The sequence below is a fragment of the Plodia interpunctella genome, chromosome 30 (genome assembly GCF_027563975.2).
Source record: "Plodia interpunctella isolate USDA-ARS_2022_Savannah chromosome 30, ilPloInte3.2, whole genome shotgun sequence".
Taxonomy (NCBI): Eukaryota; Metazoa; Arthropoda; class Insecta; order Lepidoptera; family Pyralidae; genus Plodia; species Plodia interpunctella.
The window spans coordinates 2434535-2455637 of NC_071323.1; the positions used below are offsets into that span (position 1 = coordinate 2434535).

The window sequence follows — 21103 nt, forward strand, 5'->3', positions numbered from 1 at the left end:
ATATCGCGAACAGCCCGGGTCGTGTTCAAAAGTGTTATTTCTCTATAAAAGCGGTGATAAAGGGCGTATCGCGTTTGCCCGACGAAAGCGAACATATCGAACTCCCCGAGCGGTAACGTTTCGTCATTATCCATCGATATATAGTACACATTAGAGCCTATCAAATCTAGGGTCGTAAAACAAGAGGCAGCCTAGCAGTCAGTAGCAGCAGAGCGCGGGCGACCAGCGTGTAGCTACCACCTATATAGTATTTGATGAAAAAAAAAAAGATAATATCATACCTATATATGTATTAGTTGCATACAAACACATACAACGACCGTTTCGCCAAATGCAATCGCAATAATACACCTATATAAATAAGACGCAAACTCACGGGGCGGCGATAGTGGTAGTAGAGTTGATACCTATCAATCTTGTCGCATACTTATAAATTTCTCTCTCGTTCGCGTGCCTATTGGGTTGTCTTTTAAAGTCATAGACACATCCTACAGACATATAGGTAGGTAGATAGATACGACAAGAGCATAGCCAACAACATGCGAGTCGGCCGGGTGGGTCCCAGAGAGAGACTCTCGACTGATCTAAGCTCATCGCCAATTATTTATATTTATTGCCTACTAAGTAGGTAAATATTATATTATACCTATACACAACTTGATTACATAGTGTTGTGAATATATATATATATATATACATAGGTAGGTAGGCATCAGAGAGAGGAGAGACCATATCATACCTAGGTGGTAGGTATCGACTGTTCGCATAGTCTTAGAAACGATTTTGAGATAAAAGGAATCATATGCGGCCCTGAAAAGGGCCTTTTTTATTTGTTACAGCGTTGAGTTGCTGTAAAAGTGCGAACGGATGGAAGCAGCAGCGTGCGTGTGTGTGTGTTAAGTTTGTTCGTGACACAACCTAGTGTATTAAACATATCAGTCAGTAGACTGCATAGAATAATACACTACGTTACTCACCACCACTCGCTACTACATCACATCACAAATCTCACACAGATACATGGCACAACGCGTAGAGTAATTGTGTGAGCGTAACTCATCAATCATCAGCTCTAACCGCCGAAACCGTAGAGGGTACGGCCCTGGCGCTTCAGAGCGTATACAACGTCCATAGCGGTGACGGTCTTCCTCTTCGCGTGCTCTGTGTAAGTGACCGCGTCGCGGATCACGTTCTCGAGGAACACCTTGAGCACACCACGCGTCTCCTCGTATATCAAACCGGAGATACGCTTGACACCTCCTCTGCGGGCCAAACGACGGATGGCCGGTTTGGTGATGCCCTGGATGTTATCACGAAGCACCTTCCTGTGACGCTTGGCTCCTCCCTTTCCAAGACCTTTCCCTCCCTTGCCGCGACCGGTCATTTTGTAGTAGTTTGATTGAGATTGACTTCAGCGAAAATCACGAGCTCGCACCGCAACCGATGCTTACAACAGTTACAGCCGGAATGCCTCTCGCAACCGGCTAAATTCTCGTATTTATAAGCGACCGAGCGAGCCGCGAGCGAGTGAGTGGGGAGATACCTATGCATGCGCGATATGCTTTTGGGCTTGCGTTGCGTGCGTACCTACCTACGTACGTACATACAACATACATATACTTATTATATATAATTGAAATAAATAGGTATATTTATTATCTTATTTAATTTTCAACAATTGCATTAATTATTTAATACATAAACAATCTATCCGGTGTCTACTCCTCGTCGAATGTAAACGACGTCTTTTAAATTTATTTAGAATCAATTTTATAAATTTTGACTTTTTCAGATGTTTTTCTATGTATCCAGCTCGAGTACAAGTTTTAATTTTGTTCTATGCTAATCAAATCATGACTTTTAATGGTAGTATGGTAGGCCTATGTAGTGACAGCGTGCAAAATACAAACGCGCCGTCTAATTTAAGAAGAAAAAAATTACATATGTATGTATCTATGTCAGGCAATTGAAAATTATGTACGCTACTATCTATGGATATGTACCTATATAACCAGTTATGTGAACGGTTGAAGAGACTCGCAAAGTGTGTACAGAGAAACAATTATATTATCAGAATCATGTGCGGCCCTGAAAAGGGCCTTTTTGTTCGTCCGTTGTATGGATGAACGATACGGTGGAATATTATTATTTAGTGTCTTACGCTGGTCACCGACTGCCGGCAAGACAGACGGCAGACCACGAACAAACACCATGTAAACACCACACCGCACGCACAACATACATTCACGATGAATTTGTGTATTATATTATTTGGGTGCCTAAGCGCGCTCGCCCCTGATCCTGCGCGCCAGCTGAATGTCCTTTGGCATGATGGTGACGCGTTTGGCGTGGATCGCGCACAGATTGGTGTCTTCGAAGAGGCCTACCAGGTACGCCTCGCTGGCCTCCTGAAGAGCCATAACGGCCGAACTCTGGAAACGAAGATCGGTCTTGAAATCTTGTGCGATCTCACGCACGAGACGCTGGAAGGGCAGCTTGCGGATCAGGAGCTCAGTACTCTTCTGGTAACGACGGATCTCACGGAGTGCTACAGTTCCCGGCCTGTAACGATGGGGTTTCTTGACACCGCCGGTGGCGGGGGCGCTCTTGCGAGCCGCCTTAGTGGCTAGCTGTTTCCTGGGTGCCTTACCACCGGTAGATTTACGGGCCGTTTGCTTGGTACGAGCCATTTCTAACAAATGCAAAGCAAAACAAATGCAGAGAACGAACGACCTCACTCGATTAGCAACCGAACGCGAATGAGGCGAAAATTTCGAGAGCGTGTCTTTATATAGATCGCGCCGCTCGGACGTGCCGCGAGCGCCTGAACTGAATAGGTATGATGGGTATGGGTGAATAGTTGTTTTAAATGAAAATAATAATAATAATAATAAATAAATACATACGTATATATGCACCATAGGTATTTTAATGAAATTCTCTTTGATTTATAGTTGAAGTATAGTTTTTTTTTTCTTTCACAAAACGTATTTATCTTATATAGGTATGTAATAATAAAATAAAAATCTAACTTCTGTTTTTTTTTTCCTCTTTCTCTTATTTATCGCTTAATTATTAAATAGGTATGTATACATATATACCTATTATTTTTTAATCTCTCGTAGTTAATTAACAGTATTATAGATAGTTGTATGTTTACTACCGTACTACCTAATCTGTAAAATTGACATATAGCAGTTAAATAGCAGGAATCATTATGTTATTCGTTTATAAAAGTTACGAGTAGGCATGTATGTATGTATGTATGTATGTGTGTGTGTGTGTGTGCATGTGCGTGCGTATGTGGGCTGCGTTCAGACTATTTGACGTTATCAAGAAACATTTAAAAGCAAACAGAAAGATATTGTGGCCCTGAAAAGGGCCTTTTTCTCATTTCCACCCTTTCCCTTTGAACAGTGGAACAGTTCAAAAAGGCGGCGGTGTGTTCACACTGGCTCACAGTAGTTACGATTTACTTAGAGCTAGTGTATTTGGTGACGGCCTTCGTTCCCTCACTGACGGCGTGCTTGGCCAGCTCGCCGGGCAGCAGCAGCCTCACGGAGGTCTGCACCTCCCGGGACGTGATTGTGGAACGCTTGTTGTAGTGGGCCAAACGGGACGCCTCGGCAGCGATGCGTTCGAAGATGTCATTCACGAACGAGTTCATGATAGACATCGCCTTACTGGATATACCAGTGTCGGGATGAACCTGCTTCAGCACCTTGTAGATGTAGATGGCGTAACTCTCCTTCCTCTTGTGCTTCTTCTTCTTTTTATCAGTCTTGGAGATGTTCTTCTGGGCCTTGCCAGACTTCTTGGCGGCCTTACCACTTGTCTTCGGCGGCATATTTATTTATTTAATTGACAACGGTAACAGCGGTGATACAGACTGGCTCCGGTCGGCAACTGACTGGTTTCGTGTCGCAAAATATCAAGATTTTTTATTATATTTACTCGATTGGATCGCAAACGGTGTCAGGGTAAACGAGCGTGTGCACCAATCAGATTCACGCATTCACCGAACGAGAGGGGGGGGGGGGGTGTGTGTGTCAAACCCCCCCCCCCCCCCTCCCCACACCTCCAACTACTAGGTACCTTGCTGCCGCCTTAGGTGTGAAATAGGAATGAATGAATATCAAACCAAATGCAAATATGTATAAATCTAATTCTATCTATAATCAATCATCGATCGAGAAAATTTAACGTAGGTACCAGATAATAATATGTCATTAATGAAATGTTAATTACATATCTATCTATATTTCCAGAAGATGTAAATGTGCCGCGCGTATCGACCTGCACCCGAGGCAACGGCGCTGCGTTCAGCGAATTCAAACCGAACGGTAAGTAGAGATAATACCTAATTACCTACACTCCTACCTAAGTGTTACTACTATGTACTTGTATTTAATTTATTTATTGATTGATTGTGATATACTTGTTTCGTATTTATTTATTTATTGTGTCTATATTGATAGTACCTAGTACCTATACCTATCGTGTATGTGTGATAATCAATCAATCAAATAAATAAATAATACGTCATGATGTATGTATGTATACCGGGCCTCGAACTCTTTGTTGTCGTATCAACAGAAACGAACATATACTATTGTTCCTCGAATCATATTGCGGCCCTGAAAAGGGCCTTTTTTCTAAAATCACCATCAGCCATGAGTGACGGCGGCGCAGTGCATCGTCCATCATCACCACCACCACCGGCCGTTGTGCGTCGGCAGCATATATGTAGCGTAACAGCGGCAAGGTACGCAACACGAAACACAACAACAACACGCACGGTGGCGGTGAGGGTGACGAAGGTGTCGTAAATGTTTACGCCTTCTTCTCGGTCTTCTTGGGCAGGAGCACCGCCTGGATGTTGGGCAGTACACCGCCCTGGGCGATTGTGACTCCGGACAGAAGTTTGTTCAACTCCTCGTCGTTGCGGATGGCCAGCTGCAGATGCCTCGGTATGATTCTGGTCTTCTTGTTGTCTCTGGCAGCGTTGCCGGCCAACTCGAGAACCTCAGCGGCCAGGTACTCCATCACGGCGGCGAGGTAAACGGGAGCGCCAGCACCGACTCGCTCGGCATAGTTGCCCTTGCGTAGGAGCCTATGAATACGACCCACGGGGAATTGGAGACCCGCACGGTTCGAGCGGGACTTTGCCTTTCCCTTGACTTTGCCACCTTTACCGCGTCCAGACATAATTGCAAATTCTTTTACAAAATAAAACGAGCGCAAACACAAGACACTAGCGCACTGTAAGTGAGCGAGAGCGAGTTTGATTTAAAAAAAAGGAACACGCGCTTATATAGTTATAAAGAGACACGCCGTGCGCGAAACGTACAATGAACGATGAGTGTAACGTTAATGGGTGGGGGGGAGAACGTCGATGATTTCATCAATGTATCATTTTGACTGTGTTGGTCCGATATTATGATGCACATACATATATATGTTTAAGGATTACATACAGTGCGCGTCTATTATTATTTGTATCTCCTTTTGGCATTCACGGCACATAGTCCGATCCTTTGAGAGGCTTGCGTGGGGATATGTTATTATTATTATTACTATGAAATGGATACAGCCAGCCGGTTACCTATTATAAATGCGTAAGAGTTTGTGAGGATGTAGGTAGGTGTATGATGTGTGTTTGTTACATACACTTAACTCATTCGCGCGATGCAAAATCGAATGGACGATTTGTTATGAGTTACATTTGATACCTAGGTGGTACACAGGCATGGGTAGAATTAGATAGAATATACCTGTAACCAACTGTCTGTTTGTCAGGTACACCTACATCGTCAAGAAACTGTGTTTATAAATAGTTCACAGAATAAATTGTTAGCCCTGAAAAGGGCTTTTTGTTAGGTGGGCCAGGCGAGCCAGCGCGTGCGCGGCGCGCGCTGCGTTTCCCTCCTTCTTTGTGCCGTTGTTGCCGTGTTGGGTGACGGTGGTTGTTTTTCGCCGCGACAATGAACAACAGTCATCAAGCAAACAAACAACATAACACAGAAGAACAGCTGCTGCTGCTGCCGAGACGACGACAGAGCGATTACTTCTTGGAGGCGGGTGTCTTTTTCGCTGCGGCCTTTTTTTGTGTGGCGGCCGCCTTCTTCGGTTTGGGCGCCTTCGGCTTCTTCGTTGGCGGTTTAGCTGTCTTTTTCGCCTTGGGCGCTGCGGCGGCCTTCGCCTTCGCCGGTGCGGCCGCTTTCTTTGCCGCGGCGGGCTTCTTCTTGGCTGCCGCTGCCTTCTTGTCTTTAGCGGCGGAGGATGCCTTGCCCTTGGACGGCGACGAGGCAGACGACGAGGCGGCGCCAGAAGAAGCTCCCTTCTTCGACTTCGATGCGGCGGAGGCCGCTGCGGTGGCTTTCTTGGACTTGGCCGCCGCAGAAGATGCAGATTTCTTCGAACCGGCGGCCGCCGGTTTCTTGGAAGACGCAGATTTCGATTCCAATTTGAACGAGCCGGAAGCTCCTTTACCCTTGGTCTGTATGAGGGCACCGGACTCGACGGCGCTCTTGAGATACTTCCTTATGAACGGCGCCAATTTCTCCGCGTCGACTTTGTATTGGGCCGCGATGTATTTCTTGATCGCTTGAAGTGACGAGCCGCTCCTCTCCTTCAACTCTTTGATGGCATTGTTCACCATCTCCGAAGTTTTGGGATGAGTAGGTTTGGCTTTAGCCTTCTTCACACCACCGGCGGCCGCGCTCGCCTTGGGCTGTTTCTTCGCCGGCGTCGCTGGCGCTGATGCCTCGGATGCTACAGCCGTGTCTGCCATATCTCTGACTGATGATGATAATAATGATAATATAGATAAATTACAACAATACCGACCGGAGAGGCGGTGATGATCGTAAGTAACGTAAACTGAATGTGTTGTATAGTTGCAAGTTTATATCGAACATTTCGCCCGCATCGGAGTTTACCGTAACGCAAACCTATTTGCCGCGAGACGTTTTCTCATACGACATGTTCCAAGTTTTCACTACATAAGTTCAGAATAAATATTTTTTAAACAGTTTTAAGTCGGAGAGAAAAAAGAATTTCACGTTAGAATGAATATTTTTGAGTTCACCCACGACACATGGCAATCGTTGAGGTCGCCCGGCGGCCGGATCGCACCGTAGACGCGTTTATTTTGGCAGTAATATATCGCGAACAGCCCGGGTCGTGTTCAAAAGTGTTATTTCTCTATAAAAGCGGTGATAAAGGGCGTATCGCGTTTGCCCGACGAAAGCGAACATATCGAACTCCCCGAGCGGTAACGTTTCGTCATTATCCATCGATATATAGTACACATTAGAGCCTATCAAATCTAGGGTCGTAAAACAAGAGGCAGCCTAGCAGTCAGTAGCAGCAGAGCGCGGGCGACCAGCGTGTAGCTACCACCTATATAGTATTTGATGAAAAAAAAAAAGATAATATCATACCTATATATGTATTAGTTGCATACAACGACCGTTTCGCCAAATGCAATCGCAATAATACACCTATATAAATAAGACGCAAACTCACGGGGCGGCGATAGTGGTAGTAGAGTTGATACCTATCAATCTTGTCGCATACTTATAAATTTCTCTCTCGTTCGCGTGCCTATTGGGTTGTCTTTTAAAGTCATAGACACATCCTACAGACATATAGGTAGGTAGATAGATACGACAAGAGCATAGCCAACAACATGCGAGTCGGCCGGGTGGGTCCCAGAGAGAGACTCTCGACTGATCTAAGCTCATCGCCAATTATTTATATTTATTGCCTACTAAGTAGGTAAATATTATATTATACCTATACACAACTTGATTACATAGTGTTGTGAATATATATATATATATATACATAGGTAGGTAGGCATCAGAGAGAGGAGAGACCATATCATACCTAGGTGGTAGGTATCGACTGTTCGCATAGTCTTAGAAACGATTTTGAGATAAAAGGAATCATATGCGGCCCTGAAAAGGGCCTTTTTTATTTGTTACAGCGTTGAGTTGCTGTAAAAGTGCGAACGGATGGAAGCAGCAGCGTGCGTGTGTGTGTGTTAAGTTTGTTCGTGACACAACCTAGTGTATTAAACATATCAGTCAGTAGACTGCATAGAATAATACACTACGTTACTCACCACCACTCGCTACTACATCACATCACAAATCTCACACAGATACATGGCACAACGCGTAGAGTAATTGTGTGAGCGTAACTCATCAATCATCAGCTCTAACCGCCGAAACCGTAGAGGGTACGGCCCTGGCGCTTCAGAGCGTATACAACGTCCATAGCGGTGACGGTCTTCCTCTTCGCGTGCTCTGTGTAAGTGACCGCGTCGCGGATCACGTTCTCGAGGAACACCTTGAGCACACCACGCGTCTCCTCGTATATCAAACCGGAGATACGCTTGACACCTCCTCTGCGGGCCAAACGACGGATGGCCGGTTTGGTGATGCCCTGGATGTTATCACGAAGCACCTTCCTGTGACGCTTGGCTCCTCCCTTTCCAAGACCTTTCCCTCCCTTGCCGCGACCGGTCATTTTGTAGTAGTTTGATTGAGATTGACTTCAGCGAAAATCACGAGCTCGCACCGCAACCGATGCTTACAACAGTTACAGCCGGAATGCCTCTCGCAACCGGCTAAATTCTCGTATTTATAAGCGACCGAGCGAGCCGCGAGCGAGTGAGTGGGGAGATACCTATGCATGCGCGATATGCTTTTGGGCTTGCGTTGCGTGCGTACCTACCTACGTACGTACATACAACATACATATACTTATTATATATAATTGAAATAAATAGGTATATTTATTATCTTATTTAATTTTCAACAATTGCATTAATTATTTAATACATAAACAATCTATCCGGTGTCTACTCCTCGTCGAATGTAAACGACGTCTTTTAAATTTATTTAGAATCAATTTTATAAATTTTGACTTTTTCAGATGTTTTTCTATGTATCCAGCTCGAGTACAAGTTTTAATTTTGTTCTATGCTAATCAAATCATGACTTTTAATGGTAGTATGGTAGGCCTATGTAGTGACAGCGTGCAAAATACAAACGCGCCGTCTAATTTAAGAAGAAAAAAATTACATATGTATGTATCTATGTCAGGCAATTGAAAATTATGTACGCTACTATCTATGGATATGTACCTATATAACCAGTTATGTGAACGGTTGAAGAGACTCGCAAAGTGTGTACAGAGAAACAATTATATTATCAGAATCATGTGCGGCCCTGAAAAGGGCCTTTTTGTTCGTCCGTTGTATGGATGAACGATACGGTGGAATATTATTATTTAGTGTCTTACGCTGGTCACCGACTGCCGGCAAGACAGACGGCAGACCACGAACAAACACCATGTAAACACCACACCGCACGCACAACATACATTCACGATGAATTTGTGTATTATATTATTTGGGTGCCTAAGCGCGCTCGCCCCTGATCCTGCGCGCCAGCTGAATGTCCTTTGGCATGATGGTGACGCGTTTGGCGTGGATCGCGCACAGATTGGTGTCTTCGAAGAGGCCTACCAGGTACGCCTCGCTGGCCTCCTGAAGAGCCATAACGGCCGAACTCTGGAAACGAAGATCGGTCTTGAAATCTTGTGCGATCTCACGCACGAGACGCTGGAAGGGCAGCTTGCGGATCAGGAGCTCAGTACTCTTCTGGTAACGACGGATCTCACGGAGTGCTACAGTTCCCGGCCTGTAACGATGGGGTTTCTTGACACCGCCGGTGGCGGGGGCGCTCTTGCGAGCCGCCTTAGTGGCTAGCTGTTTCCTGGGTGCCTTACCACCGGTAGATTTACGGGCCGTTTGCTTGGTACGAGCCATTTCTAACAAATGCAAAGCAAAACAAATGCAGAGAACGAACGACCTCACTCGATTAGCAACCGAACGCGAATGAGGCGAAAATTTCGAGAGCGTGTCTTTATATAGATCGCGCCGCTCGGACGTGCCGCGAGCGCCTGAACTGAATAGGTATGATGGGTATGGGTGAATAGTTGTTTTAAATGAAAATAATAATAATAATAATAAATAAATACATACGTATATATGCACCATAGGTATTTTAATGAAATTCTCTTTGATTTATAGTTGAAGTATAGTTTTTTTTTTCTTTCACAAAACGTATTTATCTTATATAGGTATGTAATAATAAAATAAAAATCTAACTTCTGTTTTTTTTTTCCTCTTTCTCTTATTTATCGCTTAATTATTAAATAGGTATGTATACATATATACCTATTATTTTTTAATCTCTCGTAGTTAATTAACAGTATTATAGATAGTTGTATGTTTACTACCGTACTACCTAATCTGTAAAATTGACATATAGCAGTTAAATAGCAGGAATCATTATGTTATTCGTTTATAAAAGTTACGAGTAGGCATGTATGTATGTATGTATGTATGTGTGTGTGTGTGTGTGCATGTGCGTGCGTATGTGGGCTGCGTTCAGACTATTTGACGTTATCAAGAAACATTTAAAAGCAAACAGAAAGATATTGTGGCCCTGAAAAGGGCCTTTTTCTCATTTCCACCCTTTCCCTTTGAACAGTGGAACAGTTCAAAAAGGCGGCGGTGTGTTCACACTGGCTCACAGTAGTTACGATTTACTTAGAGCTAGTGTATTTGGTGACGGCCTTCGTTCCCTCACTGACGGCGTGCTTGGCCAGCTCGCCGGGCAGCAGCAGCCTCACGGAGGTCTGCACCTCCCGGGACGTGATTGTGGAACGCTTGTTGTAGTGGGCCAAACGGGACGCCTCGGCAGCGATGCGTTCGAAGATGTCATTCACGAACGAGTTCATGATAGACATCGCCTTACTGGATATACCAGTGTCGGGATGAACCTGCTTCAGCACCTTGTAGATGTAGATGGCGTAACTCTCCTTCCTCTTGTGCTTCTTCTTCTTTTTATCAGTCTTGGAGATGTTCTTCTGGGCCTTGCCAGACTTCTTGGCGGCCTTACCACTTGTCTTCGGCGGCATATTTATTTATTTAATTGACAACGGTAACAGCGGTGATACAGACTGGCTCCGGTCGGCAACTGACTGGTTTCGTGTCGCAAAATCGTGGGCTTTCGTCTCATTCCGGTAAGGGGATGGGGAATCAGTGACGAGGCAACGGCCTCTTTACTGAGGTGTCGGTCGCTGTCTGTCAAAACAGACAGGTCGTTGGGTTGGGAAAGTGCCACAAGAATGGGGTCTGTCCTACTACCTATCTCAGGTCGCGATATCCGCTCAAGCCGGGAAGGGCCGGCGAGCTATCTCAGCGGGCGGGATAAGAAGAGACAAACCTATGTAATGGGGGGGTCACTGGGGGTCTGTTATGAGGTCTCTAGGGAACTGCTTAGAGTCGGGAGGACGGGCGTGGTACGGGGCCAACTCCTGTATGTGTGGCAGGGTCGACTCGTCTACACGCTTAAGTAGCCTCCTCGTTAGATGCCTAATATGGGCATCTAGGCTTTCCATCTGCAATCCTTTTTGGATCGTAGAGTTCCTCACGTAACGGGGGGCTTTCGTGATGACTCGGAGTGAAATCGATTGTTGGGCCTCCAGCTGATTTTTGCGCGTCTGGTTAGTGAGCGCGTACCACGCTGGAGCGGCGTATGTCAGTCGGGGCCGTATGTATGTTTTATACACACCGAGTTTCACTTTTAAGGGGAGAACTGAGTTTAAGACGGGACGCAAAACGGCTCGGGCAGCACGAGTAGAGTTGATAACGGCGTTAACTTGATCCTTCATCGTCAGGCGCCGATCGATTTGGACGCCCAGGTATTTAACCGGGCTAGTCCAAGCGATCTCTTGGTCCTGTAGACGGAGAGGAGGAGGCAGAGCGGTGCGGCTTACCACAATGGCTTGCGTTTTAGCTACATTGATCGACAGCCTCCAGCGGGATAACCATTCGGGGAGGGCATCGAGGGTTCTCTGGACTACCTTGGCGGCATGTATCGGACTGAGTGACGAAGCGTAGTACGCTGCGTCGTCGGCATACAGGGCTAGGTGAGAACCTTTTTCTAAAGGGATGTCATCGGTGTATCGCGCGTAGAGTACGGGAGAGAGGCAACTGCCTTGGGGAACGCCGGCCTCTATGGTGCGTACTGTAGAGGTGGCGTCTTCGACTGCTACTTGGAACTGTCTGTCTACGAGGAAGTTGGCCACGGTCTTGACGATTCGACGGGGAGTCGTAGAGGTGGACAATTTGTAGATCAGACCTGGGTGCCAGACACGGTCGAACGCTCCTTCCATGTCGAGAAAAACACCTACGGTTTTTTCCCCTTTATTGAAGGCTGTCGTCATATGGTGTAGTACCCTTGTGAGTTGGAGCGTGGTGGAGTGCTCGGCTCGAAAGCCGAATTGCTCGTTTCTGGGGGTCAAGTGAGGTGTGAGATGTAGTAATAACAATTTCTCGAACACCTTGGAGATGGTAGCGAGTAGCGTAATGGGGCGGTAACTCCCTGGATTCAAGACATTTTTGTGGGGCTTGGGAAGCATGATGACACGACCTAGTTTCCAAATGGAGGGGTAGTGGCCCGTGCGCAAGACTCCGTTATAGAGTCGCGTCAGAACTGCGATTGCTCGCGGAGGGAAGTGTCGCAGGGCTTCGTTGGGGATGCCATCGGGGCCTGGGGCTTTGCGTAGCTTCGTTTTCTTGACCATCCTAAGGACTTGACCCGGGGTAAAGACTATGGGGTCTTCGTCCGGGGGAATGGGACGACGGAAGTACTCGTCCAGGAGCTTCTGGATGTCTTCAGCTTGCTGAGGGTCATCAGAGGGGTTCGGTTTGAATCGCTGCTCTAAGTTATCCGCGAAGATTTCCGCTCTATCTTCCGCTCTGTACCGGGGGGTACCGTCGGAGGCGTTGAGGGGGCGAATAGGCTGAGGCTTATTGGAAACTTGCCTGCAGAGCCTGTGAATAGACGTCCAGTCGTCACTCGCCGACTCCATGGTCCGTAGCCAAGACTCGGAAGCCTCTGTTTCCAGAGCTTTCGCAATCTTTGCTGACATAGAGTTCACTCGAGTTTTGAGGGATGGGCATCTGGTTCGTTGCCAGCGTTTTCGCAGGGTTCTCTTTTCGGCTATCATCTCTAGAATGTAGAGGGGGGTAGGGCGTCTCTTGGGGGTACTAACGGTGTCAGAAGTAGCTTGTTTTAGGGCCTCTTGTGTTATTTCACAGATGTGGGAAGCTAACTGCTCTACGTCAGCCGCATTGCTGACCGGTGTCGAAGAGAGGTGCTGCTCTACATACGTGCTGAACTTAGCCCACTCAATTCGGGGTTTGGGGGGAGGGGTTGGCTTGGCAGTGTGGGACTCATCCACTGTTACGAGGACAGGCTGATGGTCGGAGTCCATGTTGTCGTTGAGCACTTCGGTGGTAACCTTTGACGCTGAAATGCCTTTGTACAGCGTGAGATCGATTACGTCCGGTAAGTAGGCGGCGGCTCCGGGGTAGTGAGTCGGTACTTCCGCGCCTCTCACCTCGTAACCCACTCTTTCAGAGTCGTCAAAGAGGCGGCGTCCATTTGGGCATATACGCGAGGAGTTCCAGGCGGTGTGTTTGCAGTTAAAGTCGCCGGCTACGATCGTTGGAAGGGACGAGTCCAGTAGGAGATGGATATCGGCCACTTTTAATTGATCGTTCGGTGGTTTATAAAGTGCGAACACACGAGTCGGAGTAGAGTCAATACATATCTCAACGCCTAGTGCGTAGATAGACTGAAGTTGCGCGCGTGGTATCGGTTGATGGATAATTTTCCTCTTGACCAAAACGGCGAGGCCTCTGTAAGCTGCGCCGTGGTCGGAGACTGCATCAAAACGATAGACATGATAATTTGGGAACTTCAGCTGATCCGATGCTCGCAAATGCGTTTCTGAGATCAGAATGATATCGGCGTTATGCTCGGTTACCAATGATTTCAGAAGGCTGCGTCTGACTTTGTTAAGTCCGTTGGCATTCCAGTGGATGATTTTAAGGGGTTTGTCACACACTGTTGGGCAGTAGTGAGGCCATTCCTCTGAGCACTATGGGGACGATGTCCTGGTCGGCTTGGTACGCAACCAGGATCTCGACTAGAAGGTCGATGACCGGCTGGACGTTCATCCTTCCCGTCTTGGTAGCGTCCTTTGCCTGTTCGGGACGTTGGGGCTCGGGTTGCTGAGGGGGGGTGGCCTTTCTAGGGGCGGGCTTCGGTTTGCCTCCTACAGCTGTGGGGCGCGGTTTGAGGGCGGGCTGCTCTGCCTGGGGCTGGGGTTGTTCGACTGGGGGGGAGCCCTTGGCTTTCCTACCTCGTCGCCTACGGCGCTTCGGTTTATCCGTGCGCTCAGTGGGGGCATTGGCCTCTGCCATGAGGGAGGTGGGCATCGTTTCTGCGGCGGGGGTTGTTGCAGCTTTTGGGGGGCGGCTGGGGGCGGCGGTCAGGAGGACCGTACCTGCCTTCTTATTGCGCATCTCCTTACGGAATACGGGGCAGGACACGTTGTTTGCCGTGTGCGAGCCCTTGCAGTTGGCGCAAGTTGCCGGTTCCTCTAGCGGGCGGGGGCATTCTCTAGCGAAATGCTCTTCGCCGCAGCGGACACAGGCGGGGCGGCGGTGGCAGTTGTGGGAGCTGTGCCGAAACTGCTGGCATCGGTGGCATTGGGCGGGGCCTTTTTTGCCACGCCAGGCTTCAATGGTGATCCCCGGCATGCATAGAAGTTCGCTGACTTCATAAATGGCGGGGATGGTCTCAGCATTCCGTTGGAGCTGCGCGAAAAATATGCAGCCCGGGCGGCCTTGACGCGCGCGTATGGGGCGCACGTATTCGGGCAGGAAGCCTAGGATGCGAAGTTCGTCCTCTATGTCGGACGGCTTCGTGTCGGCTGGTAGACCTCTAATGGCTACCTTTAGGCTGCGTTCTGCGGGGAGGGAGTAAGAGAACCAGGAAATACCTGCTTCCTTTTCTAGCTGCGTGAGGTACCGCTGGACTGCGCGGTACTCGTCCTCTTCGCGCGGCATAAAACGCACTCCTTTGCCGAAGGGGCGCGCGTTGGGAGCGTGGCCCATCCTCTTTTTGAGCTCCTTAAAATGGAAAGCCCAGTCGGGGAGGTGCTCCACAATGAGGGGTGGGTACCGGGGGCGGGGGGGCAGCTTAGTCGGGGGGGATTGTGGCACTTTTGCGGGGGCACAAGTTGCAGAAGGCAACTGGGAAGTGTGGGGTGCCGGCGAGGCAGGAGGCGACCTACGCGAGGGGTTGGTGGCGGCGGCGGCGGCGGCGTAACTAGTGACCGGCGACGTCACGACGACATCCATCTCCTCGAGCGACGGCATGGATAGCGCGGACGAACGAGGGGGTGTGCGCGGAGCGGGTACCGGTGGCGACGCGGGGGAGGCCTTCGAGGGCGGAGAGCGCGGGGCGGGGGTCGGGGGCATCTTCGCCCAAGCCGGGGTCGGAAGTCGCGGCGGCGATACGACGCGGGCCACCTTAAGGGTGGGTTCGTACGCGGGGCCGGTTTTCGACGGCTTAGGGACGGCGGCGGTACTCGCGGAGGATGCGGGCGCGGCGGGCACGGCGGTCGCGGAACGCGAGGCACGGCGCGGGTCGCGCTGCGGCTTCGGCGCGGTAGGGGCGTCCTCGGCGCTGAAAAATTCCTCCCCTCCAGATTGGACAGGGGAGGGAGACGGCGGGGGCTGGGAGGGGGCGCGTCCTGCTACAATCGCCCTCTGTATGAGGGACGCAGCCCCGGGGCTTTTCAGGAATTCCAGAGGGTTGTTCACCCTCTGGGGTCTCAATGGCCGCTTATGGGCCGAGGCGCGCCTAGGCGAAGCAGCGCCCGAAGTGGCCCTCGTAGGCTTCGACGGCGGCGGCATCTCAACCTCTGCGATGCGTAATCACATAGCAGAGGATGACATGCCTAGACCCCCTGGCAGGGCCAACCTCCCAAATAAAAATTTGGTGAGGGTAGTCCCGGAAACAGAGGCCCGCCGACGGCGACGAAAAAGAGGTCTCACTCACCTGGCTTGGTACGACCGAATGCGCTTATCCGGTCGCCTAGTAATAACTCGGCTAGGCAGAGCCCGGGGAACCCTTCGCTTGAAACCGCTTAGGGGCCGGGCCACAGACAGCCAAAGTATACCGACGGACGGTAAGCGCAGACAGCGCAATGGACAAAACGTTCCCCTCCGAACCCCGCACAATCCCAATAACTCGCGCACTGAGGCACGCACGGGCGCACAATAAGTCCGCACACGATTACACACTCACGCACGCACGATATTGCACTGCACTGGGTTCGCACTGTAACTACTGTGGTCCGTGTACACTACCGTCACACATCCAAAGGGAGGAAATGGTGTAGCCAGGGGCATTCATCGTGTCGCAAAATATCAAGATTTTTTATTATATTTACTCGATTGGATCGCAAACGGTGTCAGGGTAAACGAGCGTGTGCACCAATCAGATTCACGCATTCACCGAACGAGAGGGGGGGGGGGGGTGTGTGTGTCAAACCCCCCCCCCCCCCTCCCCACACCTCCAACTACTAGGTACCTTGCTGCCGCCTTAGGTGTGAAATAGGAATGAATGAATATCAAACCAAATGCAAATATGTATAAATCTAATTCTATCTATAATCAATCATCGATCGAGAAAATTTAACGTAGGTACCAGATAATAATATGTCATTAATGAAATGTTAATTACATATCTATCTATATTTCCAGAAGATGTAAATGTGCCGCGCGTATCGACCTGCACCCGAGGCAACGGCGCTGCGTTCAGCGAATTCAAACCGAACGGTAAGTAGAGATAATACCTAATTACCTACACTCCTACCTAAGTGTTACTACTATGTACTTGTATTTAATTTATTTATTGATTGATTGTGATATACTTGTTTCGTATTTATTTATTTATTGTGTCTATATTGATAGTACCTAGTACCTATACCTATCGTGTATGTGTGATAATCAATCAATCAAATAAATAAATAATACGTCATGATGTATGTATGTATACCGGGCCTCGAACTCTTTGTTGTCGTATCAACAGAAACGAACATATACTATTGTTCCTCGAATCATATTGCGGCCCTGAAAAGGGCCTTTTTTCTAAAATCACCATCAGCCATGAGTGACGGCGGCGCAGTGCATCGTCCATCATCACCACCACCACCGGCCGTTGTGCGTCGGCAGCATATATGTAGCGTAACAGCGGCAAGGTACGCAACACGAAACACAACAACAACACGCACGGTGGCGGTGAGGGTGACGAAGGTGTCGTAAATGTTTACGCCTTCTTCTCGGTCTTCTTGGGCAGGAGCACCGCCTGGATGTTGGGCAGTACACCGCCCTGGGCGATTGTGACTCCGGACAGAAGTTTGTTCAACTCCTCGTCGTTGCGGATGGCCAGCTGCAGATGCCTCGGTATGATTCTGGTCTTCTTGTTGTCTCTGGCAGCGTTGCCGGCCAACTCGAGAACCTCAGCGGCCAGGTACTCCATCACGGCGGCGAGGTAAACGGGAGCGCCAGCACCGACTCGCTCGGCATAGTTGCCCTTGCGTAGGAGCCTATGAATACGACCCACGGGGAATTGGAGACCCGCACGGTTCGAGCGGGACTTTGCCTTTCCCTTGACTTTGCCACCTTTACCGCGTCCAGACATAATTGCAAATTCTTTTACAAAATAAAACGAGCGCAAACACAAGACACTAGCGCACTGTAAGTGAGCGAGAGCGAGTTTGATTTAAAAAAAAGGAACACGCGCTTATATAGTTATAAAGAGACACGCCGTGCGCGAAACGTACAATGAACGATGAGTGTAACGTTAATGGGTGGGGGGGAGAACGTCGATGATTTCATCAATGTATCATTTTGACTGTGTTGGTCCGATATTATGATGCACATACATATATATGTTTAAGGATTACATACAGTGCGCGTCTATTATTATTTGTATCTCCTTTTGGCATTCACGGCACATAGTCCGATCCTTTGAGAGGCTTGCGTGGGGATATGTTATTATTATTATTACTATGAAATGGATACAGCCAGCCGGTTACCTATTATAAATGCGTAAGAGTTTGTGAGGATGTAGGTAGGTGTATGATGTGTGTTTGTTACATACACTTAACTCATTCGCGCGATGCAAAATCGAATGGACGATTTGTTATGAGTTACATTTGATACCTAGGTGGTACACAGGCATGGGTAGAATTAGATAGAATATACCTGTAACCAACTGTCTGTTTGTCAGGTACACCTACATCGTCAAGAAACTGTGTTTATAAATAGTTCACAGAATAAATTGTTAGCCCTGAAAAGGGCTTTTTGTTAGGTGGGCCAGGCGAGCCAGCGCGTGCGCGGCGCGCGCTGCGTTTCCCTCCTTCTTTGTGCCGTTGTTGCCGTGTTGGGTGACGGTGGTTGTTTTTCGCCGCGACAATGAACAACAGTCATCAAGCAAACAAACAACATAACACAGAAGAACAGCTGCTGCTGCTGCCGAGACGACGACAGAGCGATTACTTCTTGGAGGCGGGTGTCTTTTTCGCTGCGGCCTTTTTTTGTGTGGCGGCCGCCTTCTTCGGTTTGGGCGCCTTCGGCTTCTTCGTTGGCGGTTTAGCTGTCTTTTTCGCCTTGGGCGCTGCGGCGGCCTTCGCCTTCGCCGGTGCGGCCGCTTTCTTTGCCGCGGCGGGCTTCTTCTTGGCTGCCGCTGCCTTCTTGTCTTTAGCGGCGGAGGACGCCTTGCCCTTGGACGGCGACGAGGCAGACGACGAGGCGGCGCCAGAAGAAGCTCCCTTCTTCGACTTCGATGCGGCGGAGGCCGCTGCGGTGGCTTTCTTGGACTTGGCCGCCGCAGAAGATGCAGATTTCTTCGAACCGGCGGCCGCCGGTTTCTTGGAAGACGCAGATTTCGATTCCAATTTGAACGAGCCGGAAGCTCCTTTACCCTTGGTCTGTATGAGGGCACCGGACTCGACGGCGCTCTTGAGATACTTCCTTATGAACGGCGCCAATTTCTCCGCGTCGACTTTGTATTGGGCCGCGATGTATTTCTTGATCGCTTGAAGTGACGAGCCGCTCCTCTCCTTCAACTCTTTGATGGCATTGTTCACCATCTCCGAAGTTTTGGGATGAGTAGGTTTGGCTTTAGCCTTCTTCACACCACCGGCGGCCGCGCTCGCCTTGGGCTGTTTCTTCGCCGGCGTCGCTGGCGCTGATGCCTCGGATGCTACAGCCGTGTCTGCCATATCTCTGACTGATGATGATAATAATGATAATATAGATAAATTACAACAATACCGACCGGAGAGGCGGTGATGATCGTAAGTAACGTAAACTGAATGTGTTGTATAGTTGCAAGTTTATATCGAACATTTCGCCCGCATCGGAGTTTACCGTAACGCAAACCTATTTGCCGCGAGACGTTTTCTCATACGACATGTTCCAAGTTTTCACTACATAAGTTCAGAATAAATATTTTTTAAACAGTTTTAAGTCGGAGAGAAAAAAGAATTTCACGTTAGAATGAATATTTTTGAGTTCACCCACGACACATGGCAATCGTTGAGGTCGCCCGGCGGCCGGATCGCACCGTAGACGCGTTTATTTTGGCAGTAATATATCGCGAACAGCCCGGGTCGTGTTCAAAAGTGTTATTTCTCTATAAAAGCGGTGATAAAGGGCGTATCGCGTTTGCCCGACGAAAGCGAACATATCGAACTCCCCGAGCGGTAACGTTTCGTCATTATCCATCGATATATAGTACACATTAGAGCCTATCAAATCTAGGGTCGTAAAACAAGAGGCAGCCTAGCAGTCAGTAGCAGCAGAGCGCGGGCGACCAGCGTGTAGCTACCACCTATATAGTATTTGATGAAAAAAAAAAAGATAATATCATACCTATATATGTATTAGTTGCATACAAACACATACAACGACCGTTTCGCCAAATGCAATCGCAATAATACACCTATATAAATAAGACGCAAACTCACGGGGCGGCGATAGTGGTAGTAGAGTTGATACCTATCAATCTTGTCGCATACTTATAAATTTCTCTCTCGTTCGCGTGCCTATTGGGTTGTCTTTTAAAGTCATAGACACATCCTACAGACATATAGGTAGGTAGATAGATACGACAAGAGCATAGCCAACAACATGCGAGTCGGCCGGGTGGGTCCCAGAGAGAGACTCTCGACTGATCTAAGCTCATCGCCAATTATTTATATTTATTGCCTACTAAGTAGGTAAATATTATATTATACCTATACACAACTTGATTACATAGTGTTGTGAATATATATATATATATATACATAGGTAGGTAGGCATCAGAGAGAGGAGAGACCATATCATACCTAGGTGGTAGGTATCGACTGTTCGCATAGTCTTAGAAACGATTTTGAGATAAAAGGAATCATATGCGGCCCTGAAAAGGGCCTTTTTTATTTGTTACAGCGTTGAGTTGCTGTAAAAGTGCGAACGGATGGAAGCAGCAGCGTGCGTGTGTGTGTGTTAAGTTTGTTCGTGACACAACCTAGTGTATTAAACATATCAGTCAGTAGACTGCATAGAATAATACACTACGTTACTCACCACCACTCGCTACTACATCACATCACAAATCTCACACAGATACATGGCACAACGCGTAGAGTAATTGTGTGAGCGTAACTCATCAATCATCAGCTCTAACCGCCGAAACCGTAGAGGGTACGGCCCTGGCGCTTCAGAGCGTATACAACGTCCATAGCGGTGACGGTCTTCCTCTTCGCGTGCTCTGTGTAAGTGACCGCGTCGCGGATCACGTTCTCGAGGAACACCTTGAGCACACCACGCGTCTCCTCGTATATCAAACCGGAGATACGCTTGACACCTCCTCTGCGGGCCAAACGACGGATGGCCGGTTTGGTGATGCCCTGGATGTTATCACGAAGCACCTTCCTGTGACGCTTGGCTCCTCCCTTTCCAAGACCTTTCCCTCCCTTGCCGCGACCGGTCATTTTGTAGTAGTTTGATTGAGATTGACTTCAGCGAAAATCACGAGCTCGCACCGCAACCGATGCTTACAACAGTTACAGCCGGAATGCCTCTCGCAACCGGCTAAATTCTCGT

General features: G+C 48.5%; 11 protein-coding genes across 11 annotated transcripts; all 11 read right to left on the minus strand.

The window, feature by feature from the left end:
* Positions 1–711: 711 nt before the first annotated feature.
* Positions 712–1480, minus strand: LOC135310038 (histone H4). The gene has a single exon (XM_064436971.1). It carries the CDS (start codon positions 1382–1384, stop codon positions 1073–1075), a length of 312 nt encoding a protein of 103 aa, XP_064293041.1. The 5' UTR covers positions 1385–1480; the 3' UTR covers positions 712–1072.
* A 226-nt stretch (positions 1481–1706) lies between these two features.
* On the minus strand, positions 1707–9917 carry LOC128682474 (uncharacterized). The gene is made up of 2 exons (XM_064436942.1): positions 9437–9917; positions 1707–2939 (listed from the first exon to the last, which is right to left on the minus strand). The coding sequence occupies exons 1-2, from the start codon at positions 9842–9844 to the stop codon at positions 2280–2282; spliced, it is 1068 nt and encodes a 355-aa protein (XP_064293012.1). The 5' UTR covers positions 9845–9917; the 3' UTR covers positions 1707–2279.
* On the minus strand, positions 3051–3929 carry LOC128682472 (histone H2B). Its single transcript, XM_053767162.2, has one exon. It carries the CDS (start codon positions 3845–3847, stop codon positions 3473–3475), a length of 375 nt encoding a protein of 124 aa, XP_053623137.1. The 5' UTR covers positions 3848–3929; the 3' UTR covers positions 3051–3472.
* LOC128682471 (histone H2A) lies at positions 4447–5255 on the minus strand. The gene has a single exon (XM_053767161.2). The coding sequence runs from the start codon at positions 5206–5208 to the stop codon at positions 4834–4836; it is 375 nt and encodes a 124-aa protein (XP_053623136.1). The 5' UTR covers positions 5209–5255; the 3' UTR covers positions 4447–4833.
* On the minus strand, positions 6065–6886 carry LOC128682470 (histone H1B-like). Its single transcript, XM_053767160.2, has one exon. The coding sequence runs from the start codon at positions 6791–6793 to the stop codon at positions 6065–6067; it is 729 nt and encodes a 242-aa protein (XP_053623135.1). The 5' UTR covers positions 6794–6886.
* LOC135310039 (histone H4) lies at positions 7863–8558 on the minus strand. Its single transcript, XM_064436972.1, has one exon. The coding sequence runs from the start codon at positions 8536–8538 to the stop codon at positions 8227–8229; it is 312 nt and encodes a 103-aa protein (XP_064293042.1). The 5' UTR covers positions 8539–8558; the 3' UTR covers positions 7863–8226.
* A 287-nt stretch (positions 9918–10204) lies between the features above and the next one.
* On the minus strand, positions 10205–11057 carry LOC128682473 (histone H2B). Its single transcript, XM_053767163.2, has one exon. The coding sequence runs from the start codon at positions 10999–11001 to the stop codon at positions 10627–10629; it is 375 nt and encodes a 124-aa protein (XP_053623138.1). The 5' UTR covers positions 11002–11057; the 3' UTR covers positions 10205–10626.
* A 268-nt stretch (positions 11058–11325) lies between these two features.
* On the minus strand, positions 11326–11757 carry LOC128682356 (uncharacterized). The gene has a single exon (XM_053767001.1). It carries the CDS (start codon positions 11755–11757, stop codon positions 11326–11328), a length of 432 nt encoding a protein of 143 aa, XP_053622976.1.
* Positions 11758–16889: 5132 nt separating this feature from the next.
* On the minus strand, positions 16890–17698 carry LOC128682591 (histone H2A). The gene has a single exon (XM_053767401.2). It carries the CDS (start codon positions 17649–17651, stop codon positions 17277–17279), a length of 375 nt encoding a protein of 124 aa, XP_053623376.1. The 5' UTR covers positions 17652–17698; the 3' UTR covers positions 16890–17276.
* Positions 17699–18507: 809 nt separating this feature from the next.
* Positions 18508–19452, minus strand: LOC128682589 (histone H1B-like). Its single transcript, XM_053767400.2, has one exon. The coding sequence runs from the start codon at positions 19234–19236 to the stop codon at positions 18508–18510; it is 729 nt and encodes a 242-aa protein (XP_053623375.1). The 5' UTR covers positions 19237–19452.
* An 866-nt stretch (positions 19453–20318) lies between these two features.
* Positions 20319–21087, minus strand: LOC135310036 (histone H4). Its single transcript, XM_064436969.1, has one exon. The coding sequence runs from the start codon at positions 20989–20991 to the stop codon at positions 20680–20682; it is 312 nt and encodes a 103-aa protein (XP_064293039.1). The 5' UTR covers positions 20992–21087; the 3' UTR covers positions 20319–20679.
* Positions 21088–21103: the final 16 nt, after the last annotated feature.

Excerpts from the sequence above, each read along its gene's own strand:
- LOC128682470 (XM_053767160.2), bottom strand. The coding sequence starts at position 6,793 with ATGGCAGACACGGCTGTAGCATCCGAGGCATCAGCGCCAGCGACGCCG.
- LOC135310036 (XM_064436969.1), bottom strand. The coding sequence starts at position 20,991 with ATGACCGGTCGCGGCAAGGGAGGGAAAGGTCTTGGAAAGGGAGGAGCC.
- LOC128682591 (XM_053767401.2), bottom strand. The coding sequence starts at position 17,651 with ATGTCTGGACGCGGTAAAGGTGGCAAAGTCAAGGGAAAGGCAAAGTCC.
- LOC135310039 (XM_064436972.1), bottom strand. The coding sequence starts at position 8,538 with ATGACCGGTCGCGGCAAGGGAGGGAAAGGTCTTGGAAAGGGAGGAGCC.
- LOC128682472 (XM_053767162.2), bottom strand. The coding sequence starts at position 3,847 with ATGCCGCCGAAGACAAGTGGTAAGGCCGCCAAGAAGTCTGGCAAGGCC.
- LOC128682474 (XM_064436942.1), bottom strand. The coding sequence starts at position 9,844 with ATGGCTCGTACCAAGCAAACGGCCCGTAAATCTACCGGTGGTAAGGCA. Across the intron at positions 2,940-9,436 it reads GGATCAGGGGCGAGCGCGCT|AATTTCATTAAAATACCTAT; the intron begins TAGGCACCCAAA and ends TAAATCAAAGAG.
- LOC135310038 (XM_064436971.1), bottom strand. The coding sequence starts at position 1,384 with ATGACCGGTCGCGGCAAGGGAGGGAAAGGTCTTGGAAAGGGAGGAGCC.
- LOC128682589 (XM_053767400.2), bottom strand. The coding sequence starts at position 19,236 with ATGGCAGACACGGCTGTAGCATCCGAGGCATCAGCGCCAGCGACGCCG.
- LOC128682473 (XM_053767163.2), bottom strand. The coding sequence starts at position 11,001 with ATGCCGCCGAAGACAAGTGGTAAGGCCGCCAAGAAGTCTGGCAAGGCC.
- LOC128682356 (XM_053767001.1), bottom strand. The coding sequence starts at position 11,757 with ATGAAGGATCAAGTTAACGCCGTTATCAACTCTACTCGTGCTGCCCGA.
- LOC128682471 (XM_053767161.2), bottom strand. The coding sequence starts at position 5,208 with ATGTCTGGACGCGGTAAAGGTGGCAAAGTCAAGGGAAAGGCAAAGTCC.